The sequence below is a fragment of the Echeneis naucrates genome, chromosome 12, assembly GCF_900963305.1.
Source record: "Echeneis naucrates chromosome 12, fEcheNa1.1, whole genome shotgun sequence".
NCBI classification, from domain to species: domain Eukaryota; kingdom Metazoa; phylum Chordata; class Actinopteri; order Carangiformes; family Echeneidae; genus Echeneis; species Echeneis naucrates.
Window position 1 is genome coordinate 19732669 of NC_042522.1, and position 20869 is coordinate 19753537.

At 44.9% G+C, this 20869-nt stretch overlaps 1 protein-coding gene across 2 annotated transcripts; it reads right to left on the minus strand.

The window, feature by feature from the left end:
• Positions 1–18798, minus strand: LOC115051590 (myocyte-specific enhancer factor 2C-like). 2 transcript variants are annotated; one of them, XM_029515037.1, is made up of 11 exons: positions 18605–18798; positions 16388–16496; positions 10556–10745; positions 9357–9560; positions 5072–5215; positions 4795–4984; positions 4673–4717; positions 4255–4418; positions 3737–3866; positions 3544–3643; positions 1–3422 (listed from the first exon to the last, which is right to left on the minus strand). In XM_029515037.1, the coding sequence occupies exons 3-11, from the start codon at positions 10607–10609 to the stop codon at positions 3074–3076; spliced, it is 1380 nt and encodes a 459-aa protein (XP_029370897.1). In that variant the 5' UTR covers positions 10610–10745; positions 16388–16496; positions 18605–18798; the 3' UTR covers positions 1–3073. The 2 variants fall into 2 exon arrangements, with proteins under 2 accessions (XP_029370897.1, XP_029370896.1); XM_029515036.1 differs by having other exon boundaries at positions 4795–4987.
• Between the last annotated feature and the right edge of the window lie 2071 nt (positions 18799–20869).

Genomic DNA, 20869 nt, shown 5'->3' on the forward strand with positions numbered 1-20869 from the left:
TGAACACAACGAACCCTTTATGTCATATAAAAACTACTTTCAGTTCATTTTCATGTGATCTTTTGTAGTTTACTCCCATATTTCTCCAAAATGAATGTGCTAAATCTAAAATAAGAACAACAGGAAGGTGAAGAAGCAAAGAAGACGCAGCACACAGATGTTTGTAACAGAGCCTGTATATTTAAAGATTTTTTTCTTCTGCAAAATACAAATACTAGCACATTTCTGAGTGAGGGCATTGCTGTACATGATCTGAGGTGCACTTCATCTTATTCTGAGAATCATTGTCTCCAAGTGGCGACAAAGTCCAGCTTATGCCGCTAACAATCTGAGTGTATTAGACTTGAACTCACTGAGGAGGGGGGAGATGCATTTACAGTGCAGAGGACATTCACTGATGTCACCATGACATCATCTCATCATCTCATCGGGGCTTCTGGAAACATTTTTGTCAAAGTCCAGGCAGTTACTGATTAAAGAGTCAAAAAAAAAACAAACAAAAAAAAAAACAAATATACAGGGTTCTTCACACTTTGGTTAGTTTACACTCCACGTTTCTTTGTGTGAGCATCCCAGCCTGGAGCCTGAGGACAAGCTCCTGGCCCCCCCAGAGACGACATTCATCATAAAAGAAAAGGAGTGCAGGAGAAAACGTATCTGGGCTCTGCCCTTTAAAAAAAAAACAAAAAAAAAAAAAAACAACAACAGATATTTAGCAGGTTGTAATTAAACAGAAGCTGGTTTAAACTCGAGCAGCTTCAGGGATCCAACTTGGTGAATTTAGTGGCTGTTTTCAGTAAACGGGGGGCATGCAGTGCAGACCTGTGGCCGAGGGTTTGAGCTCCAAATATACAGTTCTTAAACCAAAATATTCAAATGTGAACAACCCTCAGCCACCTCAGTCTCTTTAAAAGTAAGAAAACAAAAATGTGAATAAAACTCAGCAAGACTCTAACTACTGTGTCCGGCCTCTGGCTGTGCTGGTGTCAGGCCCGGCTGAGGTTCAAGGCACAAAGGACTCAACACGTCCACAAAGCTGTGCAGCGGCGGAGCAACACAAACTCTGAATTTAGGCTGAAGTAGAGCTGCACCATTCATCCCAAAGCAATTCAATTATGATTTGACAAAGTGCAGAAGCTTCAGTGTCACAGAACAGTCGTGTGTTCTGGTCTAGAAATCCTCAAAATCAATAATGATCATCATGTGATTTCTTTTTTTATGTGCTGCCACATTTTGTTTTACTTTAGACTTCATACTTTACTTTTGTTTGCACAAGGCAGATCTCACAGCTGTAACTTCTTATTTTTTGAGTCACTTGGCCTCGTCCAAAAAACCAGCTGTTCTACCAGTGCTTTTATTTTGGCAGGTGTAAGTATTTCCTCCTCCGCTGCTGGTCCAGCTGAATAATCAGCACACTGATTTCAGTTGTGGGAGACAGCAGATAGTTTGTGCTCTGTGAGATAACGTTGGGTTTGACACCAGCTGAACAGCAGACTGTAAGTTTTTACTTCGGGTGGGGCACAACTAAAAATCTCCCTGAATGTTTGCTAGAAAATATTTTGCACCTCCCTGCCTCTGCTCCTTTTATTAGTTAATCAATAAAGCTGCAGACATCCAAAAATATCAATTTGATACAATAAGGAAACCTTTTTAAAGGAAAACATCCAAAAGTTTGTGCAGTGAAGCATCACTGTCCTGTTATGGCTTTCACTGCGACAGATAAATCCTGCCAAAACTGTCTCTGTGCCTCATCTACACCTCCAGTTTCATCAGCTTCAGCGAGACTTCAGTCTGATGTTTGAGTCTGTTTGATTCTTTGTTTCCGGGGAAAATATTACAGGCCAGAGAAAAGCCACAAATGGAGACCTATTTTAAAGCACAGCTGGAATACGTAACAGTAATATTGAAATATTGTCAATGAGCGAGAATTTATCTAAAAACCTTCATATAGATGTTTTAATTGAACATTTCAATGACTAATCACATTAACACTTAACTTTGTTCTCTTTTCTTTAATAAAAAAATAATCTGTAATTTCCCTTTTTCAATCCTTTCTAGTTTTTGTAATTTTCTATCCCTTATTGCTGATAATGAGCTTCATCTTCTTCCTCTTTAGCTCTCGCATTTGAGTGAAATCTGTATTTTTAATGTACAAACACAATTTTTTCAAGTAAAAAAATAAAAGTATTTTAGTCGTGATTCAGTTTCAAAGGTTATTATTTTCTGTGCTTCCATACGTTTGTGGGTCTGGATTAGATTTGTCTTCACATCGACTGAAGTCTGTCTGAAGCTTCTACTCACTCACAAAAACGTCCTCAGTCACCATTCCTCACACCAACATTTCTCTCCCTCTCTCTCTTCCTGTACTTCCTCATGCTCTCTCTTTCTATCTCTCTTTTATTTGCCATCATTAACCTTCCATACATTAATATTTTTAAAATCTTCTTTTTGTTTCTATGTGCGCAAAAAAATGTTGAACCTGCAACACGGCCTGTGCAGCGTGACTCCGCCTCCACCGCCTGCTGGCTCCATGTGATCGAACTCAAAGTAGCTTCACCGTTCAGAGTACCAGACTTCTTCACTTTGACCTGTTTGTTAGTTTGCATACATGTGCACATACGTGAATGTGCGTTTCACTTAAATCCCCCCGCCCCCCCAGAACACACACAAAACAAACATTACATGTACGTCAGAAACATCCTGGACCGGACGGTTTGTGGAAAACTGGAAGAAATGGAGCTGAAAACAGAAAGCTGTTTGAGATGTGTTCATAGATATCACATATTAATTATCGATCAGATTATGATTAACCTTTTGTTTCTGACTGCTCATTAAACGGTTTGATTCTCTTTTTGGAAATCTGTCTTCAGATCGTTTCCTACAGGTTTTCTCCGTCAGTCCTGAGCCCCCGTCCCCCTCTGCCCCCACGTACATGTTACCATTACACATATAACACACCCACTCAGTACAAGGAGAATATGATGATGATAATAATAATAATATTAATAATAATAATAACACTATAAGGTAACCTTCCTAACATCTCCTCTCTCTGGTTGGACACACCCCCCCATCATGTGGCCCACCCCTCCGTTAGCCTCATACGTTTGACTGACGGGCTGTGGCGCTCCTCCTGCCCAGACAGAGGTCGGAGCAGGAAGCTGTCGTTGCCATGGTGATCCTCACGCTCCTCGCTGCCCTCGTACGAGCTCCCGCAGCTGGACGCGCTGTCGCCGGGGGAGTGGCCAGCCTCGTTGGGGCCGTGGCCAGAGGTGGAGTATCCAGCTGTGGTCAAGCCCCCTCCCAGGCCGGTGCCCACCATGCCGACGCTCCGGTCTCTGGGGGGGGAAGCTGGCTCAGACTTGATGTGCAGGTTCTGGTGACCTGGGGCGAGATTTAGGTTTGAGTTCTGACACAAGTTCCTGGAAGACAAGACGGAGGGGTCGTTACCATGGCAACAGCTGGGGCTTCAGGGAGTAATGTTAAACACGATCTACGTTCTCAGTATCATCTCCAGAACAGGTTCAGTCTTAACGGGCTCACCCCATGTGTCCGAGCGCCGGATGCTGCCAGTTTGTGACTGATCCCAGACCAGAGCCTCCGTATCCGGACAGGGAGGACAGGTCGGACCCCAGGGAGAACTCTGAGGGAAACATGCACGGAAAGTCCTCCTCAGAAACCAGATCCAGTACTCGGAGGCCTCCTGTCTGTGGCAGCACGGCTCCACCGTACTCACCTGTGCCGTAAGAAGAGGTGAGCGTGGACGGATACCCGCCCATCCCCGGTCCGGGCAGAGTCGGGGCGGCGATGGAGACGGCAGGAGTGGACAGAGTCTGAGCGGTCTGAGAGTGATTTATTCTTTGGTTCTGCAGAGACAGAGACCGGGATCAGTTATTACAGACTGGACCAGCTGCTTCTTGTTAACTCTGTTTGTTTGGCTCATGATTTCCTTCTGAATCAGAATTTGAAATGATGTGACCGAGTCACCACGGAGCTCTGGGCCCGACCCGGTCCTGTTTCCACATATTTCAGATTATCGACAAGAGAACAGAGAGCTGAATGTATCAGCAGCTCCTCAGAGCAGAACAGAAAGATTTCTCTTTGTGGTCGCTTTGTTTGTGTCCAATAATACACAAACTAAAGGACGTCTTCTTCTACGCACCAACATGAGGTCAAAGTCCTCACGCGCTCCAGTTAATTCATCAGAGTCGAGAAAATGCAAACGAAAGCGAGTGAAACTGCCGGAACACTCACGATGGTCGGCATGTTGTTGCACTTGTTGGAGGGCGGCATCAGGGTCCGGAGGTCCGGCTTGCGGCTCATGCTCATCGAAGGTGGACTCTTGTCCTGCAGGTTTTTGGAGACTCCTGGAGACAGCAGGCTGGGGGAGGGGCAGTGGCTGCTGTAGCTGCCGTTTCCTGGAGAGAAACCCAGAGGGGGGGGGGGGGGGGGGGGGGGTCAGGTCTGACCGTCATCTGGTCTGTTTGGGATATTTGAACATACAGTATTTCTAGTTTCATGATTTAAATTGTTATAATACAGAAGCTGCTTATTAAGTCTGTGCTTCACTCCTCTAAACACCAGGGGGAGCTAAGGAATACAGTCAGGTTGTATTGAAGTCAATGGGAAAATGGTTTTAAAACCGAGTGGCATTGGCAGGATGTGAACTCACCCATGTTGGAGACCACAGTGCTGGCCAGCTCTGAGCCCATCAGTCCTGCAGACGGAGAGCACACAGTCAAACATACATGACTCAAACAGGATTGGAAACTCTTCACACACACCAACACACACCTGCATTTCCAGTGCTGGGGGGCCGCTGAGGGGACATGCTGTTTCTCTGCAGGGAGGGGTGTGTGTGAGAGATGGGCAGCAGGTTGTGGTTCCCTAGACCGCCCCCTATGCCTGGGTGGGAGTACAGCAGGCCGCCGGCGTTGCTGCCTGAGATGGACCCCCCCATGTCATAGTTGGAGGGGGGCAGACCCTGCTGGGCGGGAAACACGACACCGGTCAGCGTTACTGAGCAGACCCACGTGACCCTGCGGAGACCTGAACCCAGAGAGGAGCTTACACAGATTCTCTGCCTGTTGATCATCAGGTCGATGTCCTCGTTGATCTTGCGGTACTTGTCTTCAGACTCCGGGCTCTGGCCGGCTGAGTCGTCGGCCTCGATGTCGGGGCTGTCGCAGCCATTTAAACCCTTTTTACGCAGCGTCTGGACAGAAGGAGAAGAATCAGGGACACGTTAACACATCACTGAAGCTCAGAATGAAGCACTCCTGCTGAGGAGCCCTAAACCTTCATTCTGTCTGATGAGCATCAGTGCTGCACCAGCTGACTGCCCCCCCAGCCCAGTTAGGGGCGATACCCATCCAGATTATTAGCAACCAAAGCCACTGATCACCAACATCTTAAGCTTTTCAGTCAGATACAGTAATTTAGTGCTTTTTCTTTAGTTAATCTGTAAAGAGAGTTAGAGACATCAGCTTTAGCAGCTCAGAGGCCCACTGCTGGTTTCTGCCACTAGGTGGAGCAACAGGAGCAGAAATAGCCCAGTCTGAGCCTTCATCATCATCTTCATCATCTGCGTTTGATCACACAATCAAAAGTTTCAACAGCTGGACTGATGTTTTTCTCCTGAAGTGAGTGACTGTGCCGTGAAATCTGGAGCAAGCGAGCGATGAAGAGGAAGATGAAGGTGATGATTCAGTACAGTTTGTGGTTTTGGCTCTCAGCGTCCTGGTTCAGCACTTTACAGCCCATTAGTCCAGTCTGTCACCGGATCACACACACACAGTCCAGCTATCCCACTCATCCCAGTCATGTCCACCTGTTTGGCTTTGCAGACGGGGAGGGGGAAAGGGGGAGGAGAAGGGTGAGGCAGCTACCACCAATGCTGGTGTGGCGAGCGGCCTGATGGCCGTAGAAGGCTATTTTTTACTCCAGTGTTTCTCGTCACTCCCTCCCTCCCTCACAATCTGTCAATCTGGCTCCTCCATTTAAACACAACACCGACCACACACACACTGTACGCAACGTTACTACTACACACTCACTCCTTCCTCCCTCCATAAACAGAGCTGGACCCTGATGGGGAGGAAGAGCGTCGGATTATTTTACTTCAGATACTCTGGCTGCGTCTGTATCAGGAAGGGAAGAACAAGTGGAGGGAATTTTCTTTTTTATTTTCCACAACTCAACAGGAATGTTCGTGTCAGGGGGTGTGTGTGTGAGTGTGGTGGCAGGTGGTTTGAACAGCTTCCTGGAGACAGCTGAGGAGGGAAGGAGGGAGGGAAGGTGCCATAATAAGATGCCAGCCTTCGTCCCTCAGCTTTTTGTCTCCATCGATTTCCTTCGAGCTGCTCTTTTTTTTCCGTGGGTGGGCTTCTTCTTCTTCTGCCACCTCAGACGATGCTGTGTGTGTGTGTGTGTGTGTGTGTGTGTGCCAGGGAACATGACATGCAGCTTTTACAGCTTCCCACCACTCCTGCTCCGGCAGCAGATGGAAGTTTTGTCCAAAATTAGAGCAGCGAGTATTTACAGTCCCAAACCTTCATGATCTACAGTGGAAGAAGAAGAAGAGCACCAGTAACGTCTTATTTGATGTCCTCAGAATTTCCTCTAAAATGTGCAGATATTTATCTATAATTACTTGTAAATGTAAATTTCCCTATAGTAAGAAATAAACAGGCATTTCAATAAAAATAAAAATACCCTCCTTGGGAATCACAGGGGACATTTGTCTTCAGCCTCACTGACTTTCATGGTTAAACATCTGAACTCATTGGTGAAGATGAGACATGTGGCCTCCTGAGCTTCATGACCTCACAGATGAGACAAACGTCTGAGTCGTCCGTTTGACCAAAAAGAAATTTCCACTCAAAAGAAATTTAAAGAGGAGAAATTCTCCGACAGTTCAGAGAAAACTAAATCTGAACTGTTTCTCTGAATCGTCCTCTGAGCCATGAGCCTCAGTTTGACTGGAGTTCACTGTGAAAGTTAACAGCTGATCAGTTTACTGTTAACTACTGAGACAGTTATCGACATTCAGCTGAGAATTAAAATCCACTTTTACTGGCATTTCTTAAATTTGTGTTTGTACTTTTCCTGAAGAAAATGATCTGAATACTTCAAACAAACAAACAAACTGAAATGAAATCTCCGACTTTCACTTCAGAAAAACAGCAGAAACAGAAGAAGGCGGTCCAAGTTCAGGGACCCAGACTGAAGTGGACTGAAGTGGACTGAAGGAAAAGAGGAAGGAGGGAACTGAGACTGCTTCGGCTGCTTCTCTTCCTATCCTTTATTTTCCCCCTGTGGTTCACACACACACACACACACACACTCAGCCATTCACAGGCAAACCACAGACACACTCACCGCCCGTCATGACTATTCTTAGCCGTGTTCTGCTCTATTTTTAGACCACTACCAGTTTCCAGCCATTTAATGGGGAGGGATCACAGCCAACACAAAGGAACTGGACTGACTCTGAGAGCGTGCATGTGTGTGTGCACAACCTTAGTGAAGACTTCATCTGTTTCTAATCTGAAACAGCATGGAACCACAGTTAAACACACACAGACGCACACAGACACACACCCACTCACTCCAGGCCGAAGCAAAATAAGGTTGACGGAGTAAAAGTGAGGAATGCAGAATTCCTCCGATTTATAAATAGCAGCAAGTTTCCCAGGCTAAATGAACACAACACAATGAGCTGATAGCGATCTACACTCTGCGCACAGACACACACACACACACAAACTAAAAAAGATGGCCAAAACAAAGGAGCCTCTCTTCTGCTCTGAATTCCTGTTTGGCAGATATTTGATTGGCCAATCATCAAACAGCCCCCCTGCTGGATGACTCCCCACCAGCCAGAGTCAATCAGATTATTAGACAATTTAATCCCATTTTTCAATCAATAATATCTGGAAAAAACTTTCTATCAGGAATGAATGAACTCGTTTTAACGGAGAGCTGAAGTCATTTACTGTCATAAATTCTCTAGAAATTTGAGTTTTCTCTTTAAATGTCACCATCTGGTTTAATCTAACTCAAACACAACAACGTGTCGGTGCTGTCAGGTACTCTCAGTCTATTTAAAAACTCACTGAACGCTGCTGGATGACATCACATCCTAATTTACATATTATGAATATAATTTACAGTTTATATTTAGAAACAAGTTTTTATTCTGTTCATAAACATGTTTGTATTTAAATGACGGCCGTTAGCTGTAGAATCATATTGATGAGACTGTGAGCTGCGCACACACACGCACACACACACACACACACACACACACACACACACACACACACACACACACACACACACACAGGGTGTACACTGGTCTGAGCTTCAATAGAAACTCATTAAAACTAAATGAGAAGCACAACTTGTTTGTTGTCTTCTTCGGGGTTGTGTATGACGAAGCAATCAAAATAATTCCTTTTTTTACTCTCGACAGATATCAAATGACTTCAGTGTTTTATTTGTTGTTTTTGTGCGACGACCATCAGCCATGTTCCAATCTGCATGTATTTCTTGTTTTACTTTGAAAACTGTGTAGAGACTGATCTGATGTTAAAGAGCAGCTTCAGCTGACGTTTAACACAACAACAACACACAGTAAGGTGGACTCATGGTGCAGCAGCAACACTCTGGCTGGTTTCAGACTGTGTGGATGTGAAGAGGCCACCAGGACAGATTACACTAACGAGCTGAACGGGATTGTGAGGGATTACAGAGGATTAGAGAGCGTGTAAACCTGAGTGTTACGGGCCGGCCAAGAGGCCATGTGCTGGGCCGCGTGGAGGGAAACACTCAGGTACACACACACTTACAGGATGCACATGTGAACACAATGAGCACACAAACGCACTCGGGCCAACAGTGGTAACACCCGTCCTGCCCGTGTTTATGCCAACAAACATGGGATTTGTTTTTTCAAGTTTAAATGTAAAAAATACACAAACTCAAACAGGAAAACAAACAACCCTGAGATTTATGAATAAAGTAAATAAACCGGCAGGTCAGACCGGAGAAGATACTGAACCTGATCTCAGTGAATTTTTTATTAAAACGTCCATTTTCATATTTACCTTCCTGACTGACTCCAGGATCAGCACTTAAGTCTGACCTCAGGGACAGTTCACTGTGTGTCCTCCCTGTATGTCCACTGTTCATCAGTGTGTGTGTTTGCATGTGTCACACACACACACACACACTCATTATTGTGTTCCTCTAACACTGTTACATAAGCCGAGGCAAGACGAGGTTCGGTACAAACTGTGCTGCTGCAACACTACACAACCCCCCCACACCTGAACACTGAGGGTCAGACTTACGTCCACGATGTCAGAGTTGGTGCGGCTCTCGTGGGGCTCGTTGTACTCGGTGTATTTGAGCAGGACTTTGTCCATGTCGGTGCTGGCGTACTGGAACAACTTATTGGTGCTGTTGAAGATGATGAGTGCGATCTCACAGTCGCACAGCACACTCAGCTCGTACGCCTTCTTCATCAGACCAAACTTACGCTTGGTGAAGGTCACCTGGAGGAAATAACGGGACACATTAGAACTCATGGCTGCCATGTTTTGGAGCTTTATTGGTTATTGATCAGCTTGATTAGATTTTAGCTCACTGACTGGATTAATGCTACCTCTTCCTGTAAAGAGCTGCCAGCATGGACATCATTAATCTGAACAAGAGATAACTGACATACTGGAAATCTAACAATAATAATATTTTGTCTACCATTCAATTTCATTTCCACTGATTTCAATATGAGCTGATTCTCTGACTATTAATCTGATTCATATGTTCTGGTTCTGTAAGAGAATCTGGATCAAATCTTTTAATCCATAACAGTTTATTTTGTTTTATATTTTATATATATATGTATGTCGGACATCACAGTAAAAGCTCAATAACCTTCATATCTTCTTGTAAAACAATAATTTTATCAAACATTCTTTAAGTAATGTAGATTTTTATGTATAGATTATGAAATGAAAAGCCATGAAAATGAACTGATTCATAATAAACAGTAGAAATGAAATAAACGCTGTGTGTTCTGTGGTTTAAGGAAAGCGATGGGGTCAGTGCTGCCCTGCAACATGGGTCAGGAAGCACATGTGCCTGCATTTCCTGTCATAACAGGAAGTGAGGAACCGCTCCCCCAGACTTCTTCAGACTTCTGTGTGTGTGTGTGTGTGTGCGCACACTGTATGTGTTAACTGTATGTGTGATAATTGTGCACATGCAAAAGTCCCATTGATAATAAGCTGTTTTCACACAGTGTTTTCTGCATCGAGCTACATGCTGGATTCAGACGGCCCAGTCAGATGCAGTGTGCCGATCATATGACACGATATCACCACTTAGAGGAACTTTACTGTGTGTGTGTGTGTGTGTGTATTTATGGCCCTTGTAGCTTTGCTGGTTGAAATTTGAATGATTTGAAGGAAGACGGATGTTTTTGTCGTCACTGGACTTTTTTATTTCATGTTCATAGCAGTGTGTCTGAAGGCGTCTCTGTGCTTACGTGTCTGTTTCGTTCATCCATGATCCGAGCTATCTGGATCTTTTTTCTCCCCATTTTGGTTATTTTCTCTGTTTGGTTTTCCTTTTTACTTTTCTCACAAATGTTCTCGTCTTCTCCTCCGGCTCTTTTGTTTGACTTTCCAGGTCCTCACAGTTTTTCACTTTTCAATCCCAAACTGCTGGTTGGATTCCTGCGGAAACCAAAAAGGCAACAAAACACAAAGATTATTAGGATTAGCATTATTCAAAAGCATATGCCTGCACATGGATGACAGGAAGAGGATAAACCGGTTTGAGGGTCCTGTCACACAACTGCTAAAGAAAAAACGACAAAAGCATGCAAAACAAAACCATCCCAGACAGCAACGTGTACGAACACAGCATCTGATCGCGTGTGGGTACCTTCGCATGATGTGTTTCAGAGTTTAACCGCCGTGCACGCACAGACAGGCAGCGTATTATCTGCCTCATACCGGTCCCTTCACTGCTTCTGTACCCCCGACACACCCATCACCCCGAGTCCTGGGGGGGTTATCGTCCGATCAGGAGGAAGTGAAACAGCCGGTGGGTCAGAATGCAAATAATACAGACACACAAGTATGTCTGTTCACTTTATACAACAAACACATCTGAAGATCTTTGAACTGCTCGTCAGAAAACTTTCTCTTTGCAAGGAACTGAGACGGATCGATGACTTCATTTATGTCGAGCATATTTAATATAAAAATGCTTTAAAGACAGGCGGTGTAAACACAGAAGAAGAGGAAGAGGTTGTGTTGAAGGACAGAGAGGAGAGAAGAAACGATATTAACAGTCATGAGGAGGAAGTGGGAAAATATGTGTTATACTGTGAAAACAGATCTGTACAGGACTGTCTGTGTGTGTGTGTCATGTGACCCATGTCTTGTTCCTGAAGTGGAGATTAAGAGCTCGGGTCAACAAGTTAACTGGATTTTCACACACGCTGAGACAGACACAAACACACACTCACACACACGACAGGTTTTCATGGCAGCTTTCAGGCGTCATCAGGAGTGACAGGAGAAAAAAAGACGACGGGCTTCATGGCGAAGGTGTGAGAGTGATTCTCCCCCTGACAATACACCTCTTCATCAACACCAGCATCATCTGATATAACATGGCAGCAACAGACTGATCCTAAACTAAACAATGACACACCCAGTGCCATTTCTGAAAGTCATCTCTGAAGAGTTTGAATCTAAAAGGAGAAAAAGTGCTTCCAAAAACCATCAACAAAACAAACTGGATGGTAGAATCAGATGATTAGTTTTAACTGAAGCAACAAAATCTGAACTCTCCATGTAAACCTGCCCAGACACACGCAGGCCGTTTTCTACCTCCCGTTGGAATCGAACTCGTGACTTTCCTGCTCAGGACTCGGTGTCCACATGCTGTCCGCTCACACTGAGCTGGCCTGATTTTTACTGTTCATCCAACAAAACTAAATTAATTACCCTGGAAACATTTTTCTGTTTTTTACAGAAAATAAATCAGCAGATTAATTAACAGCAACAAAGATAATAACAATGATCCTCTTTTCTCGGAAGGCGTGTGGCTGTGAACTGCCGACCTCTGACACGGTAGATAATTGATTCGTTTTGCCACAACAAACCGCTTTGATGAAGTGGAGCGATGTGATGCGGCGAGCAGCGACACGCCAGCTGGGGAGCGTTACATGAATATCTGGAGCCTGAGTCACGCTGCCTGACTGAGCCTCTACCTTCACTTCAGGAAAACAGCACTCGGATCAACACGGTTTAAATTTAGAGCGCCGGCAGTCCAGCTCACTCAGCATGTTGTAGTAAAGCAGAGACAAGAGATGTTCAGGGGAGATTGTGTTAAACTCTCGAAATCGATGTGTGTGCGTTTGTGTTGTAACTCAAATAGAGTTTGATCTTTTCCACGATGACACTCCAGTCCCACAATCCTCCCTGTTATTTATAGACTCGGCGTAAAACAGACGGACTCCAAAAATAAAAGAATGAACTTTTTACCCCAAACAACAATACGACGGGTTTTTGGTTCCCAGACAGAGAAAGAGACTGTGGAGCTGAGGAGAAGATGGAAATCAGCCATCTCACGCCGTCCTCAGCTGCTCCCTCGCTTTCTCTGAGACCCGCCAATTATTTTCCACCAAGCTGAACCTCAGAGAGGGAGAGAGAGAGACACTGACTGTCTTTGGTGGACAATGTGCTCAGATCGTCCACCAACACAACACAACACAACACTCTAAACACATAATGAGGGAAGTCAAAGTTCGACCCTCCAAACTTTACACAAGTGCACAACTATTAGTGTGTTCATTGTGTATTAAAAGAGAAGTGGTTAAACCTACATAGACACACACACACACATATCTGTGTATAGGTTAATGTCCATGTTGGAGACAGACGCAGACAGTCAGGACTTCCTAAGTCATAAACCTTAAGGGGGGTGTTTAACGGAGGAAGATGAACTGTCGTCATCATGATCATGATGATCAGGACGCACAGGAGGGACATTTTCCCTGAAGGATGACTCAAGTGATGAATCGCTGCTGAGGACGAGGTTGCTGATACTTGACTGATCATTTCATTGATCAAGCTCAAATTGTCCAAACCGATGTCCCCTTTGCAGAAGAACAATGATTGAAATTATTTTTAAAGTTTAAAGTTCGCTGAAACAGAAACAGAAGAAAGTTCTGCAGCTTCAGCAAATGTTGAGTCTGTGTTGGACATCTGTGAGCGTCCACACTGGGGGGACAGGGGACACACAGCTAATGAGTGACATGTTGTGATGGTATTCCGTGGTAGGACACTCTGCGTTTCCATATGGGAGCGCCGGGGACGGTGTGCGGGACAGACAGGAGCTGGATGGACAGCTGTGACACCCACCCACCTCCTTCCCTCCATCGCTGCCTCCGACTGCACTGGAGACTTTCAGGAAGGTGTTTAATCTTTTTTGATCTACCTGGAACTGAACTGGACATCGATTTCAAAAGGAAAAGAGCTGAGTCAGCGAACGCGGACTATTTCCAACTGAATGAAGCAAATTAAAGTTTTAAAGCTATAAAAGACCACGGAGGCATCAAACTGCCAAATTAACAAAAGATTGACTGACCACGTGTAATCAGAGAGGTGTCAGTCCGGCAGATTACACCGGAAAGAAAAGGTGAGGTATTTTCAGGAGGAGTTTGTGTGCTCGAGACCAACAAAACACAGCAGTGGTGGACTGGAACAAAGACCAAAGAGCAAAAACCATGACATTCCTCTGCACTTCGCTTGACCTGATTCTGAACTGAGTCACGACACAAAGAATCTGAATCAAACTGAACCACAAAATTCTCAAAGACTCAAAAGTTCTGAAGAATTTCAAATATCCCTAACGATTCCTATATTGTCTCATTTTCCTAACGATTCCCAAGCTGACTCCGATAAAACACATTCTTAACCATTTTCATCCTGGAACACGCTCCCAGGCAGCAGAAACGTAAACTTGACAAACGATAAACACACAATTAGCTTCGCTATAAATGTGTCTCTCAGTTCTTTTAAGGAGTGGTTATGTTTAGAACTTTAGTAAATGTATGGCCTTTAAATGTTCATGTCGACCAACCAGGAAGCCCAAAAGACAAAGTTTGGTATCAAGGCATGAAAGAAAACGGAAAATCTTTTGATGCTTTTGGTTTAAAATTTGACATAAGCATATTGAATTGTTTCAGAGTTGTATTTTTTCACCTCTTTGAGGGCTTAGTGAGCTTTTCACTGTGTACTTCCACATGTAGGGGTTAGTGAGTGAGTTACGAAAGCTCCAGAATAAAAGAATGAAAGTGGAAAAAGCCAATAAAAGAACTGCAGCTCCTGATGAAGCTGCTGCGTGCGTGGGGATCGTCCTCTCTGGCTGTACGACCACATGACAGTCACTGAAAAGGTCAGAAACAGTGAACAGCAGATTTCTGCATCGCCGGCAGGTTTTGGCTGACAGGCGTCCTCTGTGTCCGACCGAGGAGCCGAGAACAGTCAGAGCAGCATCCAAACATCGCTGGACACGGACGTCTACAGATTACACAGCTGTAAAACACACATTTCCCCCCTCAGTAAAGGCTAATAAGTGTCTGAGCCACATGTTGGCAGACGAGGCAGAAAAACTGGAAGACAAATTTCAAAAGAGTCTCATCAACTCGAAGAAAACAAAAACGGGCTGACTTTAAAGGTCTGAGCTGCAGACCAGGTAACCTGATCAGATACATGTGGTTGGCTCAGGGATCTCCCTCTATAAGCAGTGAGTGAGTCACTCTGTGGCACAAACACCACATGCTCAGCCTGACAGACTGATGTCACAGCGTCTCCAGAGGACACGTCTGTCCCGACTTTCAGGCTTAGGAGACGCCGAGAGCTTGAGGTCACGATGTGTGACGGTGTCATCTCTGCGAAAAGATGGAGCAGAAGACCCGTTCAGCTCAGAGCTCAGAGACTGTCTGCTGACCGTACAGCGGCGGGCGGACCTGACCTTGGTTGTCATGGTTACAACCATCATCACAAGGACTGGCCTACCAACCAACACCAATAACAAGGATCGTGTCTTGGTTAGTTTCGGGAAAAACATGGTGATTCGGGTTAAAATAAGAACTTCCTCATTATCAGACCATTTCCGTCATCGTGGTTACAATAACAACAGCGAATGGAGGTGGAACTGCAGCTGCCAGGCGGGAATCGAACACGCCGCTCTCCCATTCCGTTGCTGACCCGTCCGTCCAGCATGACCTCGTGTTGATGTGGGCTCATCAGCCCGGTCGACATCACTTCGACCACTAGGTGTCACCTAGCAACAGAGCCTACGATGAGGTCATAATCACCTGCTGACAGATGACCAATGGGCTCGTTCAGGAAACCCCCAACACCTCAGAGGGCCAGTTTTGCTTTCAACACTTCGCTCCTCCATCTTGTGGCCCCTCATCTGTGCCAAAATCTAGTTTCCAAACATTCATTATTTTATCAAATTGATTTCATTTTGTCTTTTAATCCAAACCTTCAGGTACATGTTTAACTTTCCGTCACTGAAAAACCAACAACTGGATTCAATATCAGGGTGATTCATGAATAACTGACTGGTTTAAATTTGCTAATAAAACAATGAATTGGAATACAACAAAAATATAAATGTGTCCAAATCAACAGAGCTGCAGCTTTCAGAGAAACATTCACATTTGTCATAAAGTTGTCACTTTTGTGTTGTTTGTGATTGTTTGTGTTGCTACAAACCCAACAACTTTCCAAATAAAATCTGTGTGACTGTTGATTAACCAGAGTCACTGTGAAGTCTCATTTTCTCAGGTCAGCTTTGAACAAACAAACTTTGGAGAAAGGAGAAGCTGCTAAAGTTCTGCGCAGGGACGGGTCAGTGACGGAAGCTGGTCCGGACCGGGACCTGGTCTGGTCTCTTACCGGGAGCCGCTGTTTGCTGTCCTGATGCCGGCTGTCTGAGCTCCGCTCCCCGCCGGAGGACGGAGCAGGGTCGGCGGCTCACTGCGCTCCACGAAGCCCGAGCTCCGAGCTCCGGCTCCGGATACAACACTCAGCTCCAGCCGCCCACAGAAGAAGTTCTCAAAGACCAGATCCAGGACCGTCCAGAACCCCAGAACCGAGGACAGATCCAAAGAGTCGACGGAGACAACGGAACACCGCGTCTGTTTGTTTCCTGTTTATCTAATGGCGTGTCAGCCCGCACGCCCCGCATCGCTCTCTCTCTCTCTGTGTGTGTGTCACTCACACACACACACCCTCTCTCTCTCCACACTCACACACACACACACACACACTCAGTCCCGGCTCACCTCCGCCTTCAGTCCCGCATGTCCCCGCGTCTCTTTCCGTCCAGCGGTTCAGTCCATCTGTGCGTGTCCTCCGGAGGCTGCACGCGCTCCTCAGGCTGTCAGCGCGCACCTGGTGTACGTCATCACACAGGACAGTCATTTCATACATGGATTCATATTTTCAACAGGTTTTACATTCACAAGCTGGAGTTTAATATCCACTTTAACTGCCCCCCTCCGTGTCAGCTCAGTACTGCCCCTCAGTGGACACCATGAAAAACACTTCATTCATTTATTATTATTATTATTATTATTATTATTACCTGAGTCATAATTAAATCTGAGCTCTGATACTTTTCCTTCTGTTAAAATACAAACTGTTTAAAAACACTCTCAAAGCAGAAAAAATGTCTGAGCACAAAAACGGTTCCCAAACTGGGGATCAGGCCCCTCCAAGGGGACAAACGGTAGACCTGAGGGGCCGTCACATGATCGCTTCACAGTTTAGTATGTTCTTGATTTTGTTGTGAAACGTGGTCTGATTCCAGTCTTCTAAAATAAACCGGATCAATCCATCTGTCCGTCGGTCTATATATGGATATGGAAGATGAGCAGATGAGCTCATTGAGTGTCAGAAAAGAAAGAACAACCAAAGGCTGAACACAAATTGGGTAATTTTTGTGTTTCACAACCGCAAGCAACATGAAACTGTGTGTGTGGGGGTGTCAGTGGAAAACATGATGCCACAGAGGTCATCACTAAACTTCTTGAACACATGAAGAAGTTGGATCCAGAGGAAGTGTGACGCCTCCTTCCCACCAATGAAGTTCAGTGAATCTCGTTTTGGCCGAATCAAACCACAAACAAGATTTATAGAAGTAGCCTGAAAACAATCATCGCGTTGCTCATAAAGCCATCACCGCAGCATGAAGGATCATATGTCATTTCTCATTTCTCTTTCAGCTCTGTGTTTGGTCTCCACCGGCTCGTCTTCAGCTGCTCTCAGCCTGCAGCAGCTGAGAATGGTAAATTTACAGACAGTAAAACTGAAAAATTCTCCGGAAAGACACAAAAAATGCTTCACAAAGCTGAAGGTAACTGTAAGACGTAATTTTACCAAACAGGAAAACATGTTCAGGATTCTGTTCCTGCCATCAAGAAGAAATATATGAATCCAAGAGCTAATATTAAGATTGTTTATTTGCTTTAGTATAAATCACCACCATCAGACTTCATCTGAACTTTTCTCTATCCGAAAGGAGAGATGTTCGTTTCCTCTCGTAGCTTCTTGCTTGAGCAAATTTATCGATTGACAAAAATCAGCTGTGGGGGGTTTTTCTTTACTGGAGTCAACAGTATAAAACAGACTTAATATTCCAACAAACTGGACCTTTTTCTGCAGCACAACTCTAAGCTTCATTTTCTAAATTTGAATATTGTATAAATAGAGACACAACAAAGACACAACAAAGACAACTGTATGTAGGAAACGTCCAGCCACACCCTAAATATTCAGCTCCAGGTCATACATTTTTTAAACCATAATATAAAATCAGTTTGTGGAAACATCCAAACAGCTTTCAGAAATGAAAGAGCTTCAACAACCTGAACTCAGCCAACTAACACTGAAAGTAAAAATGTTGGATGGTGTTTTCAACCAAATTATGAATCCAACACTGAGTTATTCCTCTGAAACCACAACTCGACAAGAAGAAAGAAGAAACATTTAAAGCTGCAACAACCAATATTTTTTATACCAGCAACAAATTAAAACAAACGTCAGGTAACCTTCCTTGTCACATCGCCTTCATTTTGAATACAGGATGTACATTAACATAAAGACCGACGACGGTCTCAGATTTAATCCTTGTGGCCAACAGATGTCCCCAGTTGGGGCAGAATCAGAACAGTGAACCAGTTTCAACATCTGAAGCTCAAATTTCACGTTTTGTCAGCAGAAAAGTTGCAGAAGAGCGAGAAGAGAGAAGAGAGGATAAAAATATCCTTGTTAGTATCTTACAGGATCAATAACATGGTATTAGTGATAAAGCATTGATCGGAGAGGCTACTGGAGACCAAACATGGAGCTCAGAGAGCAGGAACACTGACCAGAAACAACAACGGCTTCAAAATGGAAGCTAACGCCACTGCATATCTGATAAATGACCAACTGTTCTCCAGTTTGTTTTCCCGTCATCGTTTCACACTCCTGCATCATCCGTCGCCGCCTGAACTCACCAGCGCTACTTGTTCTGTCTTCACCTGGAAGGTTCCCCAGCAGCTCCAGCTGTGGGTTTGTTCGGTCAATTCCTTGTCTCAAACAAGAAAAAGGATTTTATTTTTAAAAAAGGAAAGACAAAAGTGAAAGAAAGAAGTGATGTTAAGCCAGACCAGCTGGCTTAGAGGAGAGGGGGACCCAGAAGTGGGCTGCGTTTGGATCTGAGCTCTGTGGACTCTGAGCTGAGGTAGTCTACAGTGATCAGACCCTGACGCTCAAACACCGCCCCCTCCCTCCCATCAAACTCAACCACACACACACTCGTCTCGTCCTTACAGTCACAATCATACACTCAGACCCCGTGAACCCCCCCAACCGTGTCCGGCCTGGACGAGAGAACGTCTGTGGAGGAGCTCCATCACCTGTCGCTGCCACTCGGAGGTATATTTAGCTTTGAGGTGTCAGTGATGCTGTGTGTGTGTGTCTTTGGATGTGTGTGCAGCAGAGAGAAATGTGTTGCTGACACTCAGGGCCTTGGCAGGCCCCGGCCTAAGAGCCCAGGATTACTGGCCCAAAGGCCGGCGGCTCTACACATTACACAGAGAGAGAGAGAGAAAGGGATCAAACCTGGAGCTTGTCCTAGATATCAGCACACGGGGCATCTGCTTGGCCGAGGATTACCTTCAGCTGTCCGCTCCTGTCAGTCCGGACTGAGGGACGAGAGCAGACCTGACCTCCACCGTCACTGAGGAATCATGGGAAACAATCAAAGATCAGGAGAACACAAACTTTCTGTGTCATAAAGAAGTGTGGTCCTGATGACTTTGTGTTGGCGTTTAGAGAACATGCAGGTTTCAGGAAATTAACATGATGACCTCATTAGTTGCTTGTTCGCTTAGCTTAGCTTAGCATAAACACTGGAAGCAGGGGGAAACAGCTAGCCGGTCCAGTTTCAAACTTAAAATGAAGCATCATTAAATGAACTTCATTGGACATTTGGACATTTTAGCATGAGAGTCTTTGGTACTGATTCACTGCTGGAGCTCGACTCTGCTGGTTTTGATGGTTGGGTGAAGGCAGGCAGAAGAACCAGCAGCTAAAACAGGATAAGAATCAAAGTATTTCATCTCCTGATGGTCACTGATGGTGGTGGTGCAGGATCCTCCCTGCTGCAGGTCAGTGAGGAAACAGTTGGAGCGTAAAGGATAATTCCACCTGAAAATAAACTCTGAGCATGATTTCCTTCTTATAACACACAGAGGCAGAGACCAGGGCAGACTGTTAACGTTGCGGCTCGAAGGAATGTGTTTTACAGCTACGTGTTTTAATTTCCCCTCCGTCGGTTTGCATCCATCCTTTTCCTCCCCTGGAAAAAAGTGCGCTTGTCTTTTACCCCCACCAGCAGGCTGTTTAGACTCCTGTCCGCACCATTTAGACCTGAGGAAAAGGGGGGAGGAGGAAATGAAGAGAGCTGGAACTGTTTGTGCTTCAGGAAGCCGCTAAAACACGGAGCTGAAATTGAATTATGGCAGATTCAAGCTGTCAGACTCATCACTGCAGTTCAGGCCGGTTTTCAGACTGAAACACTGCATACAGGAGGTTAAACTATTTCGTTTTACTTTAACTTTGTGGTCGTTTTCAAAAAGGTCCTGAGAAGTACAACAACAGGAAAGCCTTCATTCAGATTTAAAATGATTTAGAGACCAAAGGTTCCTGCAAATCTTTAGCACTGGGGTGAGAGCGGAAGGAAAAACTTCCTAATAAAATCATTCAACAAAGTCTAACCGTGAATGTTTTAAGATGAATCTAGAAATGGAAAAAATGTTTTCTTTGCGCAGATTTAAAGGTCCTTACAGGCTAAAGGTGGAACTCCGTGTGGTCTATGATTCTAAATTGGAACTTCTGGAACTTTGTGATGTCACAACAAAGCATGCCCATCTGAACTATCCACCCAACGGTTTTGTTTCATCGCATGTTTGGTTAAATTCGGCTTCATTTTTGATTTTGTCGACTTTACACCCTTCAAAAATGTTGTGTCCCAATTATTGGTAAATAACTGACTGTCACTTGAGCAGGACAGCCTTCGGTGTAGTTCAGGGTTCGAATCCTCTGTGTCAGCTCAGTTACACAGCAGCGTGTTCTGTACAGGTGTGAGGGTTTGTATGTCATGTGGGCCGGCGTCTCCTGTGTGGGCGGAGCTGAACGAAGTGTCACAGGAACATAAATAAGCAATAAGCTCATTCTGAAGAGAACCAGATGTGTGCAGAGAAAATATTTTTACTGGC